The sequence below is a fragment of the Notothenia rossii genome, assembly GCF_949606895.1.
Source record: "Notothenia rossii genome assembly, chromosome: 10".
In the NCBI taxonomy this organism is placed as follows: domain Eukaryota; kingdom Metazoa; phylum Chordata; class Actinopteri; order Perciformes; family Nototheniidae; genus Notothenia; species Notothenia rossii.
Window position 1 is genome coordinate 26,785,629 of NC_136908.1, and position 23,644 is coordinate 26,809,272.

At 40.7% G+C, this 23,644-nt stretch overlaps 2 protein-coding genes across 8 annotated transcripts in view; one reads left to right on the forward strand and one right to left on the reverse strand.

Moving 5' to 3' along the window:
- On the reverse strand, positions 1-15,666 carry LOC307021194 (lamin-A-like). Of its 4 annotated transcripts, XM_079653071.1 has the most exons (14): positions 15,539-15,666; positions 11,834-11,982; positions 11,035-11,380; positions 7,146-7,302; positions 4,700-4,825; positions 4,410-4,580; positions 4,073-4,198; positions 3,246-3,466; positions 1,979-2,252; positions 1,775-1,882; positions 1,558-1,677; positions 1,336-1,392; positions 701-898; positions 1-535 (listed from the first exon to the last, which is right to left on the reverse strand). In XM_079653071.1, the coding sequence occupies exons 3-14, from the start codon at positions 11,370-11,372 to the stop codon at positions 500-502; spliced, it is 1,932 nt and encodes a 643-aa protein (XP_079509197.1). In that variant the 5' UTR covers positions 11,373-11,380; positions 11,834-11,982; positions 15,539-15,666; the 3' UTR covers positions 1-499. The 4 variants fall into 4 exon arrangements, with proteins under 4 accessions (XP_079509197.1, XP_079509198.1, XP_079509196.1 ...); XM_079653072.1 differs by lacking the exon at positions 15,539-15,666 and having other exon boundaries at positions 701-895; positions 11,834-13,242; XM_079653070.1 differs by lacking the exon at positions 15,539-15,666 and having other exon boundaries at positions 11,834-13,242.
- usf2 (upstream transcription factor 2, c-fos interacting) overlaps positions 13,492-23,644 on the forward strand; it is a 16,276-nt gene continuing 6,123 nt past the window's right edge. The window contains exons 1-3 of one of the 4 annotated variants that reach the window (XM_079653078.1): positions 13,492-14,739; positions 15,424-15,467; positions 15,566-15,714. In XM_079653078.1, coding sequence (XP_079509204.1) covers positions 14,702-14,739; positions 15,424-15,467; positions 15,566-15,714 — 231 coding nt within the window. In that variant the 5' untranslated portion in view covers positions 13,492-14,701. The remainder of the gene's footprint in view (positions 14,740-15,423; positions 15,468-15,565; positions 15,715-23,644) is intronic. The other 3 variants (XM_079653079.1, XM_079653080.1, XM_079653081.1) reach the window with 3 other exon arrangements.

Below are 23,644 nucleotides of genomic sequence, written 5' to 3' on the forward strand. Positions count from 1 at the left end.
TTCTGAAAAAGATGTTTATTGATATAAGAAGAAAATACAGATCTGTAGAAAGGTTGGGGTCAGTAAGTTCACATCGGTAAGAAAATGAAAATGATGAAACGGTTCTATAAGTAGCACAAAAAAACATGATTTATCGACCAGCAACAACTCTTTTAGAAATAAACAAGGCTTTTAGCACAAACTGTCGTTCGACAGTAAGTTGTTCACATAGCTGATTCATGTTGTATTGCTATGTGAAAGGCTAGTATATATTTCCAACCATTAATGACAGCAAAGCAAACAAAGTGACTGCTAAATCGCCATTTAAATTCCAGAAAGAAATCAAAAGCACGCCTATGTACATTATAAAAAAGCAGTATCAAGTTTTTTTGCATGCTTTATTTTGAAATGATTATTCTGTTATACATTAACTAACTTTAATAACTAAAACTGGTAACTATAAAGCATTAATAACTGAAAACTAAAAGAGTTGAAGTGTTCCCGCGAGGGTCCATGGGGCTCACATGATTGGACAGTTTTCCATTCTGGATCCAGTCTACGAGGAAAGATGACAAAGTTACCATCAAACACAAAAATACTCAAGATGAAGACAGAAATAAAAAATAAAAAGCACTGATCTCTAAAATCAGAAAAACATGGTGTTTCAGCATCCTAGTGGAGCTGATGTTTTGTCTTCCTTTGTGATGAACTCATTGCTCACCTTGCGAGGACTGCTGGTGCTGAACACGTAGGACTGCGGCAGTAGACCCTCGGAGATCCCTCCGCTGCGGAAGGATCTGGAGGGGGAGGTCACGGAGCAGTGGCTGGATTTGTCTGAAGGAAGTCCACAGGAGCCGCAGACCACCGTGCGGCTGCGCAGGTTATACTCACTGTCTCCACAGGTGCTGTGAGCCACCTGCTGAGGCAACACACAGTTATTGTTAGTATCACAGCAATTCATAAGTAAATACTCTGCGTTGGTTTTATTTTTTGTGATTTGGTGATAGCTTGGCCAAAATATTTAGAGAAGAGTGTTTTATTTTGAAAGGACCACATGGATATCTTTAGGGGGTGCAATATATTTGACAAAACTATAAACCTCGTGCAACACATTCAAAAGAGATCATAATCATAAACTGTTTTGATATTTGATTCATAATTTGAGTAATGTTTAAAATATTTCCTGGATTGACTTATAAATTGCTAGATTTTCTGACTTTCTTAGAATTATATAAAAGAAAACAGAACATTTGTGTTTTGGACTGTTGGTCTTCTAAAAAAAAAAAAGATAATAATTCATACATGAATGAGGTCTGCTGTTGCCGGATTTCTGTGTTCAAATTCAATTTATCTTACCATGTCATCATCTTCTTCTTCAAGCTGTGTGCGGGTGACCTTCCTCATTGCCATTTCCTGAAAGAAAAAATATTTACGTTTTTATTTTTGCACATTTCTGACACTAAAAAGCTCTGTGCATATTATTTGACACAAGCCTGGGCTGAGGTCATATTAAACCTAATGTCATCACAGTACTATAGGCTTGGATAAAGAACCATTTGAGCGGTAAATTCAGAATACCTCTCCATTGGCGCTTATCAGGGTGGTCTGGAAGAGGTCTCCGGTACCCCAGGAGGCTTGAGTCTTCCACACCAGGTCAGAGGGAGGATTGTGGGGAACCCCAGCACCAGAGGCCCAGATCTGTCACCGGGAGTTAAGGTTAACAAAGGTGAGTAATCTGTTACTCTGTTTATCACTGTACTGATTTGTGATTCTTCTGAGTGAAGGTATTTCTTACCGTGACCCTCTGCCCAGCCTTTAAGGTGAATTTCACCGGGAACTTGAAGATGATTGGAACACCAGATCCCACCTGTCGCTTCAGCTGCCAGTTTCCCAAATTCTGGTCCTGATGGTTGGATTAAAAAGGTCAGCAGTTGTTTTTTAAAGTGTCAAATCCCCTAAGTAAGTTGAATTCATAATATTTAATGTATTCACCCCTCACCTCATCGCTCTTGTTACTGAGCCTGACATACTTCCCGTCCAGGTCCACCTCGTCCACGGTGACGCGCCCGCTGGCTGAGGCCTGCTGGGTGATGCGGGTGCGGGCCACAGATCCTCCTCCCATGCTGGAGGCCTCGCTGTCCGTGTCGTTGGGGCGGCGCCTCTTGGCAGGAGTGCTGTTAGTGCTGTAGTGAGCTGAGCAAGACAGAACTCTGGACGCAGAAGAACGACTTCCTGTCATCTTGGTGGGAGGGGGACTGGGGGAGAGACGTAGCCTGCAGGGACAAACAAGTGTTAGTGACAGAGGAAGAGGTAGGAAGGACATTTGCTCAAGTACTAAGTATCATTTTGGTTGTACTTTAGGCAAGTATTTTCATATTACGATAATTTATGCATTTCACTACATCGCATAAGTCGAAGTATGATATGATATAAACCCTGTTCTTATTTTTCTTTTTAATATTTGTGTTTTAATGTTATTTTATTTTTAAAAAATTAAGTCTTTCATGGGTAGGAACATTTTCTGTCATTGTGATAGATTTAACTTTTTTTATTTTTTTATTTTAATGTTAATGCATTGTTATTTATGATCCAATTATATATTTTTACATTCTTCGGAAATAGGCCATTATGCACATTAAGTTTACCTGTGTATTTAAAGGTAGGGTTGGTAAGTTTGAGAAACCGGCTCGAGATACACTTGTTGTTATATTCCATGGAATGCTCTTAACATCCCGAAAGCAATGAATAGTTATGAAAAGTGCTTTGACAAAAAATCCATAATAAAAATGTCATCTGTGGAAGCCGTAGCGCTGTAAAAAGCACAACCAATCATTTTAGCCGGCCCGGCTAAAGTAACTGGATGGCCTACCTGCCTGTCAGCCTTACATCTGTGCACAAACTTATCTCGTGCCCTCATTGGTCATGTGCGCATTCGTGCGTGTTGGAGGAGGGGCTCTGTAAGGAAGTGGAAGATTTTTTCCGTCTGTGTATTTTCAAATTCTAGCGCACTCGATCTGGTTTCTCAAACTTTCTTACCCCACCTTTAAAGTATATTCTGATGCTAATACCTTTGTACTTTTACCTAAGTACGATTTGGTTTCCAGGATTTGTACTTGCACAAAAGTTTCTCTGCAATGTAGTATTACTACTTTTATTGAATTTAAAAATCTGGATACTACTTCATCCTCTGGTTATGAATGGTAACTCTGTAGCACAAAGGATATCACTGTTGAATTACCGCAAGACTCTTTTTTGTGACTGTTTACCTCTGCTCCTCTCCCTCCAGCAGCTTCCTGTAGGCACAGATCTCCATATCCAGAGCCAGCTTGACGTCCAGCAGCTCCTGGTACTCGTCCAGCTGCTGCTGCATTTTCTGCCTCATCTCCGCCATTTCCCTCTCCTTCTCCCCCAGCAGGCGGCGGGTGGTGTCCCGCTCCCGAGACATGGCGTCCTCCAGGTCCCTTATCTTGGCCTCGCGGGCCGCCAGCTGGATCAGAGAGAGGGTGACACCGTTGTTAGATTAAATAAGAAAAAAAAAAAAAAAAAAACACAGCTTCAAAGCTTTAGATTTGTCAAGCAAAGCCAAAGATGGTGAAAGGAGCTTTTTGGTATTCAGAATTTTTTTGTAAAGGCAAGAAAAATCAGATTAAAATGTAACATTGCAATTTGTGCAACAAACAGCCCAACTAAACTTTTGAAATCAGCAAATATAAAGTAAAATATATTTGTTGTTATATTTGGCCTAACATACTAACGAGGAAAAACATAACATGATGCCTGCTTTCTTTTAAACAAGGCATGCTCAGAAGCAGAATCAGAACTTGTAAAATTAAGCTAAATTAGATAATATAAAATACAAATATACATTTACAAAAAGGTAAAATAAAATAAGAAGAAATATAATTTTTAAATAATAAAAAAAAAGTGTATGCATATTATATTTTTATTTAATACAATAGCCACAGTAGTGCATTAATAAGAATAATGTACGCGTAATACAGTATTAACTCTAATTGTTTTGAGAATTGCAGAGTTCAGTTGTTGATTTCATATTGATGCAATGTATTATGCCCTCAGCTGCTCCTCACTGTACCTGTTTCTGCAGCTGGCTGATCTGAGAGGACATGGACTCCAGGCGGATGCGTGTCTGCTGCAGCTCCTCGTGTGCGGCTCCAACCAGGTGGCCGCTCCTGTCTGCAGACTGACGAGCGTTCTCCAGCTGACAGAGAAACAACAAGGGAGAAAATGATTTAAATCTAACATTAAAAAAAACTGCAGCCTGAAACTAATGTTGCTTCAGTAGTACCAGCCCGAATGAGTTCTATGCATTCCTGTTTTATGATGTTTTGGATAATTATTGTGTGCAGGTTGTGTTTTGTATTGTGTCTTTTTTTTTTTTTACCTAGAAAAACAAAAAATGTATGGTGTACCTTGGAATTGTAGGTCTTCTCGACATCCTCCTTGTACATTTTTATCTGCAGTTCATGCTGACTACGCATGTCCGCCAGCGCCTCAGATAATTTGCTTTCAAAGTCCTGCACGTGGCCATTGTCCATCTCAACCATGCGGGACTCATGACGCCGCTTTGTCTCCCGTAGCTCCTGTTGGACGATTGTAAACACAAAATAATTTTCAGGTGGTGTGGCTGATGAGATTATATGAAAAAGGTTTCATATATTTTTCAAATAATTCCTTCAATATAAGTTTCTCAGGGTCTGACCTCAGAGTGGAGGTTCCTGCAAAACTCCAGCTCCTCTTTGAGGGTCTGGATGCGGTTCTCTCCGTCCACCCTCCTCAGCATCTCATCCTGCAGCTGCTTCTTGGCATCGGCCAAACTGGTGTCCAGCTGAGAAACAGGAACTGAATATTAGTACTAAGCTGCTATTCACATAAAGAGGCAGCAGAATGCAGGAATATGCATTAAATACAATGAAAGGGCAAAAGAGTTAATGGAACATTCTGAGCTTTACCAGCAAAATACTTAATTTGCTCATAAAGGCATCTCTGCTTGTCTAGCTGACATCTCTCAGTGCATGTCTGCTCACCACCTCAAGTTCAACATTGACAAGACTGAACTGCTTTTCGTTCCGGGAAAAGATTGTCCCACTCTCGACCTAAAAATCCACATCGGCCCCTCTGTTGTTTCCCCCACTCAGACTGCAAGGAATCTGGGTGTGACCCTAGATAACAACCTGTCCTTCACTGCAAAAATCGCTGTTACAACAAAATGACTCAGGGTGCATCTGAGATTAGAGAGGGTGCAGTGGTAAAGTGCTATTTTTATAAGTGGGGAGTGGAACTAACACCCTCTAGGGGGGTCCTCACCTCCTCTAGGAGGCTCCTCACCTTCTCTAGGCGGGTCCGGGGGCCTGCTCCCCCGGGAAGATGTTTTTTTTAAATATTGAAGTTAAAAGCATCAATCTGGTGCACTTTGAGAGCAAAATCAAGAGAACTATGGATCTATGTGCTCTTTGCTTGATTCATGCCTTCCCAGTCCCTTATCACGTAGCCTATAAGAGGATGGCGCCAGTTGTTGTAGCCAGTTGTGGTGAAGGCATCTGACTTACTTGAACCGAAATGTCTACATGCATAGCAGAAGATGGCATCTTTTTTACATGAATATTCCAGCCAATCTCTGTTTTGAAACCATGAGCTGCAAAATGAGCGCCTTACCCCACTGTACAGGCGAGTTGGGTACTTTTTTAAATATACCTGGGCAGGCTCTGTTTTGCCGAGGTCCTCTGGCACTTGCGGGCCGCTGATGGGTGGTGGTGTTTGGGGCAACGAAGACGGCTGCGGCTGCTCCGCCTCCGTGGGCGAGGCGGGCAAAGCCGGCGAGTCGGGCGTTAGTGTCCACGACAGTGGCCGCGGGTAACTGTCCCCATGATCTGAACTGTTATTACCTGCAGTAGATGCAGTATTACTGCTGGCGATAAGGGCTGGTTGTTTTAACCATTTTCTGATGTCCATCACTGACTGCTGTGTAAGCACCTTGCAGATGACGAACACGCAGTGCCACAGGTCACGCACACCTGACATAATAACGTTACTTACCCTTTAAATTGACAAAATAAATGCAGCAGACAATGTTATTTAACCACAATTACAATTTATTTTATTTCAACTAAATTCTTATTATTATTATTATTATTATTATTATTATTATTATTATTATTATTATTATTATATATGTAATATTTTTCACTTTACATTTCTTTTCTTCACTTTCATTTTTTTTTCATTTTTCAAAAGAGGGTGCATAAAGACTCAACTGAGGGTGCAATGCACCCTTATGCACCCCCGTAGAACTGTGCCTGGCCATCCGACCTCTTCAGCTCATCCGGAATGCAGCGGCTCGTCTGGTCTTCAACCTTCCAAAATGTTCCCACACCACCCCGCTCCTCCGCTCCCTTCACTGGCTTCCAGTAACTGCTAGAATCCACTTCAAGACAATGGTACTTGCGTACCATGCTGCGAATGGATCTCGCCCTTCCTACATCCAGGACATGGTTAAACTGTACACCCCATCACGTGCACTCCGCTCTGCATCACCCGCACTGCGAGGGGGACCCACATGTGGGTTTGCTATCCTGGCTCCAAAATGGTGGAATGAGCTCCCCATTGAAATCAGGACAGCAGATCGCTTGCACATCTTCCGGTGCAGACTGAAAATCATCTCTTGCTAACAAAGCACTTATACAGTATACTAATAAAGGGCTGGCTTATCTAAAACCAGTTGAGTAGCACTTGAAATGTTTTAGCTCTATGAAACCTGATGTACTTATATGATTCTGTTTTCTTCAAGTTTGTATCTTCTTGGTCGAATGCACTTATTAAGTCGCTTTGGATAAAAGCGTCACCTAAATGCAATGCAATGTAATAGGTCCTCACCTATACAGAATATTATACTTGTTTTAACTTCAGGAACTTATTTGGGGCTTTTGAGGATATTTCAAAACTCCACTAAAGACACTGAAAAAACCTAGTATCCAGTGGTGAATGCAAAAACATGGCTGTAGCTGTGATCGCTGACATTTACTAAAGTGGAAAACGCAGAGAAGTATGAGGGACAAAATTAGGGTTTATGAGCGTGTAGGCTTACTGCAGAAAGATTGACCCCAGATGTGTTTCCACTGAGGTACAAACTGAGCGGGGGTGTCAGTTACCTTGGCAACCTGCACATTCAGGTCCCTGTTTTCAGCCTCCAGGTTACGCTTCTCTCCCAGAGCCGTAGACAGGGAAGCATCCTTCGAGTTCATCATAGCCTCCAGGTCTTTGAGCCTCAGCAGCGCTGCAGCCAGGTCTGACTCCTTTTTGGTGTTCCTGCAAAGACACACAGAGTCTCAGATGTCGAGTTGAATCTTCGTGGATGTGTTGTGAAATTGATAGCGAATATTCCAGTGAATGGATTATGAGTAAAGATAAAGAAATTCATGGGATAGTTATCCAAAAAAATTCAAACATTTTTTTTTCCTGATACTCAAAGTTTGAGTTGCAAAAGTTTGGAGACACGGCCTGCAGAGGTTGTCTGCCTTCTTTCCATAATAATGAAAGTAGATGGAACCTGACTTGTGGTGCTCCAAGCGCACATTTGTTGAACTCACAGCAAAGTCTCTCATTTACTCAAGATAATCCACTGACCTTCTTGTGACTAGTTTCATGTTGGAACTATTTCCTTTTTGTTATTTTGCCACACCGAAAGAAGCGTGCAGCTAATCTAAAAAAGGCTCATTCACAGTGGTGTAAAGTAACAAAGTACATTTACTCAAGTACTGTACTTAAGTTAAATTGTGAAGGACTTTTTTTGCTACTTTGAACTTCTGCTCCACTACAATTCAGAGGTTAATGGTGTACTTTTACTCCACTACATGTATTTAATACCTTTAGTTACTTTACAGATGTGGATGAATGATGTGAAATATAATCAAGTCTTCAATCAGACGTTAGTTCCACCTGGAGTAAATTCACAAGCTACCCTGCAGTATACAAAGTCATTCAAACTAGCTGCACCTTTACCAGCTTTGAGAACACTTTCATGATCAATCATCATAAAACATATCATGCATATTATTCTGAAATGGAACAATCTGCACAATGACTACTTTTAAGTATATTTTGATGCTAAAACTTTTGTACTTTTACTTGAGTAACATTTTGAAATGTAGGACTTCTACTTCTACTTTTAATTAAGTACACAATCTTAGTATTTGATCCACCTCTGCTTATTCCTAGTTATACCTAGTTTGGTAGAGAGAAAAAAGTTCCTACACAAAACTGTTATCTACAAGGTGTGTGGATTATCTTGAGCAACTGGGTCATGATTTCTGGAAATAGTCGTTGCTGTTCTTAAAATGTATTTTTTTGGCGATTTTCTTTTGAAGCCAAATGCCATTTTGTTCCGTTATATTGGAGAGGAGGCAACATCTTGACGGCCGATATTTCGTCAATGGCCACTCGCTCCAGAAGTGTCTACACCGATAGATTGGACTACAAGTAGAAGGATGGATACGTTTTTTAGGTGGAGTTCCTTTAAAGGTCACCTATCATGCTATTTGTAGGCAATAGCATAGGTCTCAGATATATAAAAAAATATTAAAAACATGTCTATGAAGTGTTTTGGTCAAGATACCAAACAGATCACCCATTCTAGCCTCATAAGTCATATCCCTCTATTTCACTTCCTGTTAAAAAAGTGCTGATTCTGGGTATAAACCATAGGTATAAACAGGTCTCTCTTGAGAATGAGACCCTGTGTCTCAATGAGATTTTCACCTGTATAAATAAAGGCTAAAAAATAAATAACTGAGGGGGCGGAGCTTATGCCGGGTCATGCGGGACCTGGCAGATGTCTAAAATGCTGCAGTGATGAAACGCAAGGATTATTAGATCAAGGATTATCTCTGAAACAGTATGGAGCTCAAAGGCTTTCTCTATTGCAGGTTATACCACAAGGTGAGTTCCTTTTTATTTCCTGCTTCTTCACACACATGCTCTCCAGTATAGGTTAGCTCTGAGTGTTAGCGATGCTAATGTAAACACAGACCATATTACGTCTAAAACAGTCGGGCATTGTTTCTGATGGCAACGTTTCTGATAGGGCTGTGGGTCCGCCACCGATTTGACGTCATATCGGCCGCAAATCTGGATCAGCTCCGTTGTAGCCCCGTTTTTAGAGATTTGGGTACAGAGGAAAAGAGAGAGGGTTTTAGTTTCTGACGCTGTGTGAGTTCCCCGACACACATATTTATGTAGAAAAGACATCAAAAAGTGCATTTTGCATGATAGGTCCCCTTTAAATGGAAACTGAACTACTACAGTTTCCTTTACGGAGTCTAATGAAACAAATATGGGCTATTTTAGATCAAGGATGTAGTCCAGATGGAGACGGGAAAGACCTTGCATATGACTCATAGGCCACAGCGATCAACGTTCAGTCCCATGTTTGCGGTAGCCACAAACCACAGCCGTTTATGTTTGGCTGACACGCTGCCATGGCGACGGCTCGACTTTGCCAAACATACAACGTCCTTCGTCTCAACATTTATGGAAAAATAATGGAGGCAAGAGTACAGCCCTCTAAACACTGCCACGTATTGTGTGCATAATGATTGCCTTGGTAGGAGGAGAAACGGGGAAAGAGTTAGTCATCAGGCTCTGGATGTGGCAGCATGGGAAGAGGAGAAACGTCAGGCAGCAGTGAGCAATGAGGAGGGTATGCTCCAGGCAAGGAGTGGCCCCTGAACCAGGGCAGCTCTCACACTGTCACGTATAAAGCATCAGCTATTAAAAGCTAATGAGTAACTCTGATCTGCTGCTGTGGATCACATGCAGATATTATCACTTTAATCACACTCTAGTATGTTGTAATGGACTAATAATTCATTTACTTAATCCCTTTGCTACTCTTTACAGGGAAGCATATCACATATTTGACAAATATAGAAAGATGTTGAAAGTGGGGCTTTCATAAGCCTTGAGGTAGCTGCTTCCTCTCATGATCCTCCAATAAACATAATATCTTGTTCAGTAGTGTCTTTTCATTTCATTTTAGGGCATACCAGGAAGACTTTTGAAATCTTCTTGGAAGAAAAGGCAACCAGTGACACGGTGTATGCTCGTCAGCTCTTGTTACATGATGTCTACTGTTATACTGCAAGATCTTTAAAGTAAGTATTTTGAGGGTGAAGTTTAATTTTACTTAAGTGCGACAGCAGCCTCTGTTACCACATGTGCTAATTATGGGATTATAATAAATGTGTAAACAGTAATGTAGAAAATAGTCATAATGACAGCCAACTATCTCTGAAGTTACAAAGCAATTCCAATCCAAAGTTTGCTAACATTAGCCACCATTATCTATTGGGCATACCCAGACCACTAGAGGCTGTAACAGAAAAGCCCGGAGTCTAATGAATTGAGTGAAAGTGTGTCCAGTTGTAAGGAAGTCTATAAGAAAACTACACCTTACTCCTCACTTGATTTCCTACCTCAGTCAATATTTTCCTGATAAGAGAATGGTCTCAATCGCCAATTGTATGTTTCCTTTAATACAGCATGATGTTACTTATGTCATTTAGGGTCCCATTTAAACTAAAGTAGACAATAAAGCATGGTAGTACTGTTAAACCTGATAACAGGGCGTGGCTACGTTTTTATTGGCAAGTTGCTATTTTGACCTCTCATTAAGGACAGAGGCTTAGAAGGAGGAGTATCCCTTTCTAGCTGCACCCTTGTAAAAAATGGTAACTTCCAAAATACCAAACTTTGAACCCCAAGGTGACGTCATGATGATTAAATCCACTCTCTAGGTTTATTAATTGTTTGAACTTGCTGAACTCTTTAATAAGTTAGACAGTCTGTTGAACTGTGAATAAACTACATCTCATGAACACACATGGGTGCTTTTAACAAATTCAGGGCCTCAAACGTGCGGGATCACCCCTAAACCCCCCTATCCTCCCGCAATGTACATTTTCACTGAATGAAGATATTATTTGTCACGAACACATACATAACCACACACAAAGGTTGAGTTTGTCTTGTGCTGCAGCTCACCTTGCCTTCAGCTCCTTGAAGTCCTCTCTCAGTTTGGCCAGCTCCAGCTGCAGCCGGGCCCTCTCCTTGGCCACAGAGTCCAGAGTCTGCCGGGCATCGGCCAGCTCCGTCTCGTAGGCGGCCTTCAGGCCCGTCAGCTCCCGGCTGACCTCTGTCTCTGACTCGGTGATGCGCAGACGCAGGCCGGCATTCTCAAACTCCAGTGAGCGCACCTTGTCGATGTAGACGGCCAACCGGTCGTTGAGGTTGCACAGGTCCTCCTTCTCCTGGAGCCGGGTGATACGGTTTGGGGACAGAGGTGTGTTGGAGCCTCGGGGAGTATTTTTGGGTGTCGCCATGGCACTTTCTGGAACAGATATGATTATCAAATAAATCATTCTGTACAGTTGTTTTCCCATCCACAAAATGTCTAAATGCTGGCATAAGGAGCTTAGTACAATAAAAACAGGCCTTTAGGATGATGGAGAAATTTGACCATGCAGTTCTGTTACAAATCTACTTTCACCTACTTTATAATCAAAATCAATCCAGAAAACAATCCCCTCATTTAGGTATAAAAGTGGACTTTTACTGTAATAATCTCACTTCCCACACAAGTAAAACAAAGTTATTGAAAGGTTAGAATTAAGAATAAAACATAATTTACCACATAAGGTGCACAGAAACTCTTTAGAGTGCATTGAGATAAAACATTCAAAAGAAAAGTTCATCAAAGGACATGGGAGGGGTTGTCGACTCCACCCAAAGCTCAAAGTAAAGACTCTGCACAAAAGATGCCAACTTCGATGGGAAGATTTACCTTTTTATAGCTGGGTAGAGGGTAGAAGTAGATCAACTTAGGATTTTCGGAGACTTCTCTGTTGGTTTTCTTTGGTATCTTGGGATGAGAGCTTTCCTTTAAGTCCTCCTGCACTCTTCAGTCTGTTAGAGCGATGTCTGCAAATCCATCTGTGGGTGCCCGGGTAGGAAAGAATGAGATGGGAGGAGAGGAGAGAGGTTGGACTCAAGTTTGGCACTTCAGAAGTGGTTGTTTGGTTGTGTTTTTTTTCTCTCTCTCTCTGCAATTCTCTCTCTCTCTCTCTCTCTCTCTCTCTCTCTCTCTCTCTCTCTCTCTCTCTCACTCTCACACACACACACACACACACACACACACACACACACACACACACACACACACACACACACACACACACACACACACACACACACACACACACACACACACACACACACACACACACACACACACACACACACACACACAATGGGTGTGCAGTCTGAATGAATGAATCACCCGCTTCTCAAATAAATGCTAGGGGATCATTTTAAGATCTATTGCCTGAGAGTTCACTTCTGTTCATTCATGGCTTTTGACTCGAACCACAGCGCTTATGCTTCTCCAAGAAGTTCAGATGAAGAACTTTTATAAGAAACAGAATGTCGTATTTAGCATTTGCAAATCTATATGGATTTAGTCTAAAAACAACAAAACACAAGATGTCAATGTATATACTTTGTTTACATTACATTTTTCTGCTTTCTAGACGCTTTTATCCAAAGCGACTTACATACTCATTACTGTGGACAATCACCACAGGAGCAATTTGGGGTGAAGTGTCTTGCCCAGGGACACAACGACATGCTGACTGCATGTGACCCCCTGATCCAAACACCAAGGCTCTATCCACTACGCCACACGCCTCCCTAAGGCATTATACTGCACTAACAGCCATTTTATAATGTGTATAATGAGCAATTATGTCTTTTTGGTTTTCATTTCATGGTGTTAAACCCACTATTGTTCTCAAATCCACATTAGATTGTTATTTTAAATGAACTGAGAGTTGATAGGCATTCTACCTCCTTTACAATTTTGCAACCTCTTATTATTCTAACCCATTCCCTTCCACACTAGTGAATAATTCATCATTTTAAAGCTAGAAGAGTGCCACTCTAACTGTTGCCATGGTAACACAATGGTACTGTTAATTCAAAAATAAAATGTATTTACAAGTATTATTAGATTTACATTAAACCCAATATTAACAATAATAAGCATTCTTTGTACAGCACCTTTCATACAATAATTACAGTCCAAAGTGCTTCACAGAAAATTGATATCACGATTCAAAGATTCAAAGATATATCTGAATCTTCTGTGACTATTTTGTGTGAAGCACTGAGGACTACAATTCTTGTATGGAAGGTGCTACGTTATAATTTAAATTAACATAGTTCCATTGTGTCTTTCACATATAGTATAATACAGTCACCAGTAAAAGACATCACAAATAAACATAAAAAGAGCATAACAAATATGTAAAGTTATGAAAATAAAATAGTGCATTCGAATTATTTTTTCGTTCTATCTTTCCTTTATTGAACAAAATACAATGCAGCTTTACGTATCTGTGCAATCAACAAATATAACAAATACAAATAATTGCATAACTAATGTGAATAAACAACATAACATATACATCTAAAATGGTATTTGATTTCAATTCCAGCTTATTCTTCAAACTCAAATCATTTGTACACCAATGAGCAGTTTTTTGCAGCTGTTGAACTCTTGCACAATTGTAGGCGCAATTATTTATATAAAAAGTGATAAAAGTAAGAGGGGTTTCCATAAATGCGGTTTGTTTAATATGATATGGTGCCTTCAGGAGAGTTGTGTTAATCAGCAGACTGTGGCTAATGGTTGAAACTGGCTGCACAAAAAACACCATGTTCCACTCAAACGGAACCCCGGATCAACATGTTTTCCGGTTTTTGAGTTAAAATAGCTTCTAGCTGTCAAACACGACATAAGAACAGTGAGTTACGAGGTTACGAGAAGCGGAGTGCTCTGCGCGTTGGACAGTTTGTGTCATGTGGTCTGTGTGAAAACCAGTATTGGATCCCCGTGGTCACCTGGGCAAAAAACCTGAAGGAGCTGATGAGCTGATAGTCTGCATGTGTGTGTCAGATGAACACTGTACACATGTATATGATTGCCTTGGCAAATCTAACACAAAGTCTAAGAAATTATATGCAAATAATCCCCGCGTGACTGACTTTTAAATGCAGAAATAAAACGAGAATAAAACGCGATAATGCACTAGAAAACTATTTGCCCCAGAGGAGTCACGTGAATGCTATGTTACACTATGTGAAATATTAAAAGGCAAAGGAACATTTACACTGATCAAAACACACATTTAAACACAATATAAAAAGGCAGTAACCAATCCACTCCGCATCTTATTGGCCGCATGGCGCAGTCCACAGCTTTGCGCGGATAAACAGCAGCTGTGCGCCGCGAGCAACAGAAAGGCAACCCAAGGACAAAAACAATTCCATCGAACCGTTAACAGGAAATAATCCTCCAGCCGTAAATCCAGGTTCATCTGAAAGACTATAACAATCTCCACGGAGCACCGCCGCCGCCGTGCAGCTGCGTAAGCCCCCGGAGTGTGTGTGTTTTTCGGTTTTCCGCACAGACGCAGACGGCTCCCTCCTGCTCAGCAGCGGCCTCCATTTTAGCTCCTTGCCCGGTCGGTGCCTCACGTGTCCTGGACTGTCTTCCTCACATGACCCGTGTGTTTGTCCCCGTGATCAGCGCTTCCATCTCCGTAAATCAGTGTCGTTGAATATCGGCGTTTTTACCCCCGCAAAAAGCTTCATGGATATGCTGGAGCAGAGTCTGGACAGCTCGGGGAGGTGAGAGGCTGCTGCCCCGCTTCCTGCTCAGACATGGCTCCCTCCACGGCCTAAAAGCTTTTTCCTCTAGCTGTTAATAACCTGCATGCACCAGATACTTGTAAGATGTGTGCATTGTTTATGTTTTACTACCTGCTGAATCTGTGTGCAGCCTTCCTGCATGAGGCGTTTTTTGCATCCGTAATTTTCACATTTTCAGCAGAAAGTGTGCGCCCTTTTGCAAATGTGTAACATCACGATTACTGCTTTATTTACTTGATAAAATAAGCAAATGCACATCAGCGATTTTGGTTTATTTTCCAGACATCACATTTAGTTTAACGTTGTTGTTTCACTATAGCTAAAGCAACTCTTTTAGCATTAAAATGCTTAAATTGAACTAGGAAGGGCGGTGTTAATATTGTTATAGTTATTTCTGAAGTTTTTCCCTTGCTTGTGCACTTAATATAATCACTTACAGTTGAGTTTTAATCATTAAATAATACATAGTTTTCTCCTGAAAGTTGCATAAAACATGACTTCTGTCATGCTTTGCCCGCCAGTGATGTATGACTTTATTTATGTTTTCTCCATCATCTCCTCCTGGGACCACCAGGGGTCACCATTCCCACACCTTGCTCTGAGAGCTTTATTCACATATTCATTTATGATCAATAATTGACTCTGTTCTCTTTTTGTTTCTAGTCACGACAAACAGGAAACAGAAGAGGTGGTGCAGCTACAGGAAGGTGAGGTTCTTCTCATTCTAAAGTGTAACCTGCTCATTTTCTGGAAATAAAATGTGTAAAGTGTGACTTACTTGTCTTTCGTGGTTGTGCCTGTGCAGCCTCACAGATTGGAAACCTGTTCTGTGTTGCAGGAGAGTCGGTGGGCACGGTGGAGCAGACCGCAGTGACCATCACCGGCGTCCCGCAGGCTGCGTTCACTGACCACAATGTGCAGTACCAGTTCCGCACAGAGAACAGCGGAGGACAGGTGAGCACGGAGGATCTTTGGAGAGATAAACGTTATTGACAAGAAGTCTCACTGTGATCCAGATATTTTCCTTTACAAGAGAAACCAGTACTTTACATTAATAAACAACACAACAAGAGAATTAAGTCACACATAAAGCAGTTATCACTCTGATATAATCGTTAATAACTCATTTAAGAAACAAAACATCAGTAAGTATATTATAGTTTTACATACATGTAACATTTATGTTTTTTACTAAGGAGCTATTTAATAATGCATGGCACATTTATGTGTTTTTAACGTGTTTTTTTTAACTTAAAAATAAATGCTTTGGGGGGTTTATTTCCATTTAATTTGTATTGTTGCAAAATGGATGCTTAGCAGTCATGAATCTCTTAGCTTAGCAGTTGAAGTGTTTTGCTCTTGTTTTAGTAATGTAATGCAGTACGTTTGTTTTGGAAAGTGTATTATAAATAAAGTAGGTCTGTCAAGGCGTTAATACAAAAACAAATTAACGCCACTAATTATTTTAACGCGATTAACGCATGTGTATTTTTTGTCCTCGGCCGCCCCGTAGTTTCAGAGCGCATCAAGTTTTTAAAATACCATCTACAAGCTGATGCTGACAGCCCCGCTCCTGCCGTCCGCTTGCGGCAGACCACACTTCCACGCTCACCGGCAGGCACCGACTGGCCATCGGGAGGACCGGGAGGGTGTGTGTATGTGTGGCGCGAGCGAGAACGGGCACACCTTACCTTTGTATTGTATTGTAGGAGAGGTTCCAGGTTGAATTGAGGCGGATATTTGTAATGTTCAGAGGTTATTATGTTTAATATTCATGAGAATATTTGTCATTGATCAAATGATAATAAACAAACATTTGCATAAAGCATATTTGTCCACTCATATGTTGATAAGAGTATTAAAAACTTGAAAAATATCCCTCGAAGGAAGATTTAGAACAGATAAAGTGTGCGATTAATTTGCGATTAATCGCAATTAACTATTTTAATCGACTCACAGCCCTAGTTATAATAAACATACATTTATCTTTTCATTCCCACAACAATATACTAGACCCTCCAGAAAAACGCGGGCAAAAATCCTTGATTATGCGGGCTAAAATCCCATTATGCGATTAAACATGCAGAGTTTTTATGTGATTTTATGCGGTGAAATTGCAGGAAGTTGCAAAAAATAATACATATATTTTTAAATATTGGGCTGTCTTATTTATTCTCTCTCACACTCAACCTGCCACTAACATTAAACCCCTTTCCTATTCAATTAAACACATTCAATGTTTATTTATTGTAAAAGCAATTGGGCTATTTTAATCTCTCTCTCTCTCTCTCTCTCTCTCTCTCTCTCTCTCTCTCTCTCTCTCTCTCTCTCTCTCTCTCTCTCTCTCTCATCTCTCTCTCTCTCTCTCTCTCTCTCTCTCTCTCTCTCTCTCTCTCTCTCGCACACACACGCACTTCTCCGCCTCATTCTGTTTTCATTTACTCGTTCGTTATCTGACCAGCTTCAATCTTGTAGGTTTATCACTTAGTTTCTTGTAGCCCTCGAAAGGGTTTTGGATGTTGATGCCTCGGTGAACGCGAGTTGTTTGGCTTTCTTGTCCGCAGAAAGCATTTTCAAATGTTTGAATGAATCAAAGTGGGTCGTCACCGTCGACTTTCTCTTATGCTCCAACACACAGTTGCACGGGGTGCAGAATAGTTTCCTCCCACTTTCATGAAAGACATCGGGGTACTGCTTTGCCCGGTCTTTAGCAGAAATGTTTGTCGGTAAATGAGATGGATCAGATTTTTTCATCTTGGTGTTTTCTCTCTCGTGTGAGTTCCACATTTTCACTCTACGGTGTTGTTTACCTTCTGTGATGCGCGAGCTGATGACGTCACATCATCATCACTACTTCACGTCAAGACGAGTTAACTTTTTTTTTCTCTCAACATTGTGTGGAAAAATGCGGGGATTATGCGGCCTTTTGATAAATCTGTGGCCTTTTAAAAATCGGCGCCATTTTGCTGATTATGCGGTAAATTCTGCGAACGTGGAATCGCGTTATTCTGGAGGGTCTAATATACATAAAGAAATTGCATATTTTGGACATAGTTCGAATGGTGATTAATTAATTTTTAAGCTGTGACTAATCTGATTAACATTTTTAATCGTTTGACAGCCCTAAAATAAATTCATATTAACATAACTAATACAACCTCTTAAGCCCCACGGACCTGGTTCCGGGCCCGAACTCGCTTCGTTTGCAGGAAACAACGTCTAAGGAACCTTAATATTTAATAAACTATGAATATTTTATATCCATATAACGGGGAAAAAAATAATTTAACTGATATTTTTCATTTTTCTTTAAAAAAAACAACACACAATGCTAACACTGACCCTCTGAATTAGCCCCGAGCAAATAATGCCAACCTATTACTGCTCCGGAAATCACTCCTAGCTCCCTTATTGCTTATCCTAGCTGCACATCCAACACATCGTTTATGATCGTAAAGACACAGAATCTAAGTGCCCACCTCAACACTGAAAGATACAATATCGCAATGTTATCAACAAAATCGTAAATCAAAACATGTGGCGCTAGGTAGCCTAAAACGCTAACATGGCTTACCTTGGTTTTGTCTGGTCAAAACTGGTCTTCAATGGCATTAAAACGTTAACAACGATGCTGTAGTTAATCCATAGGTTAATATCCAATGTGACTGCGTCCCCTTTGAAATGTTCCGATAATCTATCAGCAATAAAACTGCAATTCCGTTTTCAAATATCAGAGCAGGCCATTCCTACGCTCTGTAGCAAGATTGAATGGCTAAGACGCCACCTTTTTTTTTAACATGAGTGTGTGCGGGACGATTTCCCTTCGATTCTATTGGCTCGAAAAGAAACAGATGTCACATGTCAAAATCGAACAAGGGGGGCTAGAAATAAGGAAAATTCAACCAAATGGCCCCAGAAGAGGTTTTTTTTTGCTAAATCTGTCTAAAAAGGTCAAATATCACTTGATTTGCATCAATCTTGATACAGGGTACTTATTATATGTTGTACGTTGGATTCCTACAGCTTTAAGTCTACTAACCCATCATCCAAGGTTAGTTTTCACTATAAGTACAAAATATTTTTTGGAAGGACACTATAATTTACAGTTTTTTTACCAAGTTCAATCTGAATTTTCTTTAGAATAAAAAACATCTATATTGATTCTGACTTTTCTACATCCAACTCACAGGTTTATCATTACTTTGAGAAAAAAGATTATTAATTTAACCCTTTTAGAAGGGAAGATATGGTCATTTGTTCTGGGAATGTCATTTTCGAGCCTGAAACCTGAAAAAAAGGCTTGGGGCTTAAAGAGCAACTTCCAGGTTAAAGACACCAGTGAATAAATGTGTAGGAAAATGATGAATACACTAGATTTTCCCAAAAATATACAGAATTATACACTACAGTGACATCTGGCGTCGTTTTTTAAAGAAATGTTCACTTCCGCATAAAAAAGCCTCGGCACGTGACGTAACACGGGGGACACAAGGGGGAGAGCGGCCGGTGTAACGTATTAATAAACATGGATCCCAATGCTAGTTTCGACACAGAAGAAGTTGAACATGAATATTCGAATGCATATGACGGACCACAACCTTATAATTATGAGCCTGCTAGGCGTCCAAGAGACCAGGAGCAGCCAAGGATTAGAAGAAATAACGGCCATCGGAGAGAAATTGAGCTGTGGTGTGAGGAGAACCAGTGGAGAACTGGGCAGCTATCTTGGTGAGTGACCGGCGTTAGCTACAGAATGTTAGCTAATGTCACATCACAACATTGTAAAGTTAGCTATCATATATCAGGCTATAACTAACGTAGCATTGATAATATAGTAACGTTACTGGCAGGACTAGTATCAGCCGTATCTCGCGTTACCTAATGCAACTCCACAATACGGTGCTGTGTACCGGAGTGGAGACGCGAGATACGGCTGATACTTGACGATCTGGCGGAGAAAGGTTGTGGAGCCTCCGTTGATATGCCGTTGTAAATGGCTTGATGGAAAGCAGGTGTGTAGTCGGGGAGGGTGCACAGCTGATTGCAGCAGGTGAGTGGAGGTTGAGCCGGGAGCCAGGAGTGACAGCCACCACGCCCACACAAACAACACAGACAGGGGGAAACAAACAAACACAAAGGAGACGGCTGGAGCAGTACAGCCACCACAGCGTTACCTAATGCAACTCGACACTATGTCTTACGGTGCCGTGTACCGGAGGGGAGAGAGAGAGAGCAACGAAGGGGGGGGGGGGGGGGGAGGAGAGAGAAGTAATACGGTTTCCTGATAAAGCTTTGGAGAGTATGTGCTGCAGGGAGGTGGATGCACAACGCACCCAGGAACGGAGAGACGGCAAGCGCATTTCGTGGCATCTGCGGGCAGTGGCAAGTGCTTCCGGCATCTGCCACGGAGGCCGCTACTCCGTGGTATCTGTGGCAAGTATATGCCACAGATGTGGTATCTGTGGCAAGTATATGCCACAGATGCCAAAAGTTGCCGTGGCAAGTATATGCCACAACCATGCCACAACTTGCCGTGGCAAGTATATGCCACAACTTATATGCCACAACTTGCCGTGGCAAGTATATGCCACAACTTGCCGTGGCAAGTAAATGCCACAAGTTAAGAGTTAAGAGAAGGTTTACGGTAGCTGCCACTTGCCTTCCGTGGCAAATGCTGATATTTAAACCCGTAGCCTATTTATCGCGTAAAATGTCGCTGTTTTGGCATGACTTTATCGGACTGATCTGTACATAAGACTGATTATCTGTTACTGATGGTCCGATCATATTTTTCAAAAAGATTAAACATTATATGTTCTATAGATTTTACTTGGAGAACGTGGTTTGTTAAAATAAATAAACGTGCTATTTTTATGATAATACTCAAGATATATTATTAGTAAGTTGACATAAAGATCTAACATTGTTGACCAGAGGTGGGAAATAGGCTAACTTGTATACTCAAGCACTGTACTTGTGATTTAGAAATAGCCTACTTGTACTTTAGTTGAGTATGTAAATGGTATGTTACGTAGTAGGCTACTGACCCCACTAAAATTCAGAGGTAAATGGTGTAATTGTAGCCTACTCCCCTACATTTATTTAATACGCTACCTTTAGTTACTTACTACAGATTCTGATTAATGATGATACATATAATCAAGTCTTAAATCGGACTTTATAGTTACTCCTGGAGTAAATTCACAAGATACCCTACTACAGTATACAAAGTCATTAAAACTAGCTGCACCTTTACCAGCTTTGAGAACACTTTCATGATCAATCATTATAATGAAAACATTTAATATGCACTTTAAGTATATTGTTATGCTAATCATTTTGTGCTTTTACTTGAGTAACATTTTAATGCATGACTTTTACTTGTAACAGAGTATTCCAACATTTAGGTTGGCTACTTCTACTTTTACTTCACACTAGAACCGCCAGGGGTCGCTGTATAGCCTACCTAAAACCACCAACGTGTCAAATGAACGAATGCATTGATTTTCAAGGTACAATGTTATTTTATTTATCATACTAGAACACAATGAGTGTTGCCACTACTCGCCGTGGCATGTGCCTTGGCATTTGTGGCATCTCCCACAGAGGCCACTACTCTGTGGCATCTGTGGCAAGTATATGCCACAGATGCCACAACTTGCCGTGGCAAGTATATGCCACAACTTGCCGTGGCAAGTAAATGCCACAGATGCCACAACTTGCCGTGGCAAGCATATGCCACAACTTGCCGTGGCAAGTATATGCCACAACTTGCCGTGGCATTTGCGCATGCTGAACGGGAGTTGCCACAAGATGCCAGAGTTAAGAGAAGTTTTACGGTAGCTGCCACTCGCCTTCTGTGGCAAATGCTGATATTTAAACTCGTATTTATCGTGTAAAATGTCGCTGTTTAGGCATGACTTTATCGGACTGATCTGTACACAGGACTGATGTGCGATCTCTGTTTTTCAAAAAGATAATAAATTATAATTTATATTCAGTTTTACTTGGAATAGCCTACGTGGTTTGCTAAAATAAACAAAGGTGCTATATCTATGATAGTAGGCTAAACATAGGCCTATATTGTAATAAAAAAAGAAATGTTGGCAAGTGAGCGTTGCAACGCAAGCCCTTGGCAATTGCCGCTTCTTGAGGGGAGTTTCCACTGCTTGCTACGATAACCAGGTGTATTGTTACTAGTAAAGACAAATAATTAAAAAATAAATATCTGTATTGATACAGCAACGTGTACAATGGTGTTATTAGACTTGGCTACAGACTTAGGGCAGCTGTAACTGATTGCAGTTGCCACTGCTAGTGAGATACTAAGATTTATATTTTATAAATGAGGCAAAGGACAGTTATATTTGATTGTACACATTTATAAATGTGTTATTTTAAATCCAGGCATATGTACTTAATTTGTATTATTTTCGTTGTTAATAAACAGATTAATGTCATTGTATCTGTTTTGTTGTTTAATATTTTAATTCTGGTTGAACATTTTTATTTAAATGCTTCAGATTATTCTTATTAGATATTGATATCAGTGAATCTAAACAAACCATGTTATTCCGTTAAGACAATCATGACAGTATATTAAAAATCAAGACACAATGCATGCTTTTTTATCCACCCTTTTATTGCGTTTTGAAACTGGCGAACAATTTATATTGTTCGAGTTCTTGACAGAACGCTGAGTCATGCTCATCCGTCTCCCCTTGCCAGCTTTTCAGTGCTTGTAGGCTTTGCGCTTGGTTTTCCTTATCCTTATCCTTGTCCTCCTCAAAAACTGTGTTTTGGCACCAAACAGCAGTAGCTGTAGTAAGTAACTAAAGGTAGCGTATTAAATAAATGTAGGAGAGTAGGCTACAATTACACAATTTACCTCTGAATTGTAGTGGGGTAAGACTACGTAACATACCATTTACATACTCAACTAAAGTACAAGTAGGCTATTTCTAAATCACAAGTACAGTAGGCTACTTGAGTATACAAGTTAGCCTATTTCCCACCTCTGGTCAACAATGTTAGATCTTTATGTCAACTTACTAATAATATATCTTGAGTATTATCATAAAAATAGCACGTTTATTTATTTTAACAAACCACGTTCTCCAAGTAAATTCTAGAGAACATATAATGTTTAATCTTTTTGAAAAATAGAGATCGGACCATCAGTAACAGATCATCAGTCTTGTGTACAGATCAGTCCGATAAAGTCATGCCAAAACAGCAACATTTTACGCGATAAATACGGGTTTAAATATCAGCATTTGCCACGGAAGGTGAGTGGCAGCTACCATAAACCTTCTCTTAACTTGTGACATTTACTTGCCACGGCAAGTTGTGGCATATACTTGCCACGGCAAGTTGTGGCATGGTTGTGGCATATACTTGCCACGGCAAGTTGTGGCATGGTTGTGGCATATACTTGCCACGGCAAGTTGTGGCATGGTTGTGGCATATACTTGCCACAGATACCACATCTGTGGCATATACTTGCCACAGATACCACGGAGTAGCGGCCTCTGTGGCAGATGCCGGAAGTACTTGCCACTGCCTGCAGATGCCACGAAATGAGCCAGGCCCTACTGCAGGAACGAACGCTGGCTCCGGTCCTTTTTACTGTGGACTCGATGTCCTGACAGGCTGGTATTTGTGCAACCTGCACAAACACAATACTGCACCATGATTACAAATGGGGAAATACAATGTAAAACTACCGAAAAATAACAGCTCCTTAAAACACAACCGCTCAACTCAACGTAACTCCACTATACCCGCGGTCAGAGAGCGGAGATGTTTCCCCTGTGTGATGTAATATGACGCGTTTGACGTATGACCTTAAAAAAAAGCCGTTTTTAAGAGCAGAGCTCAAAAT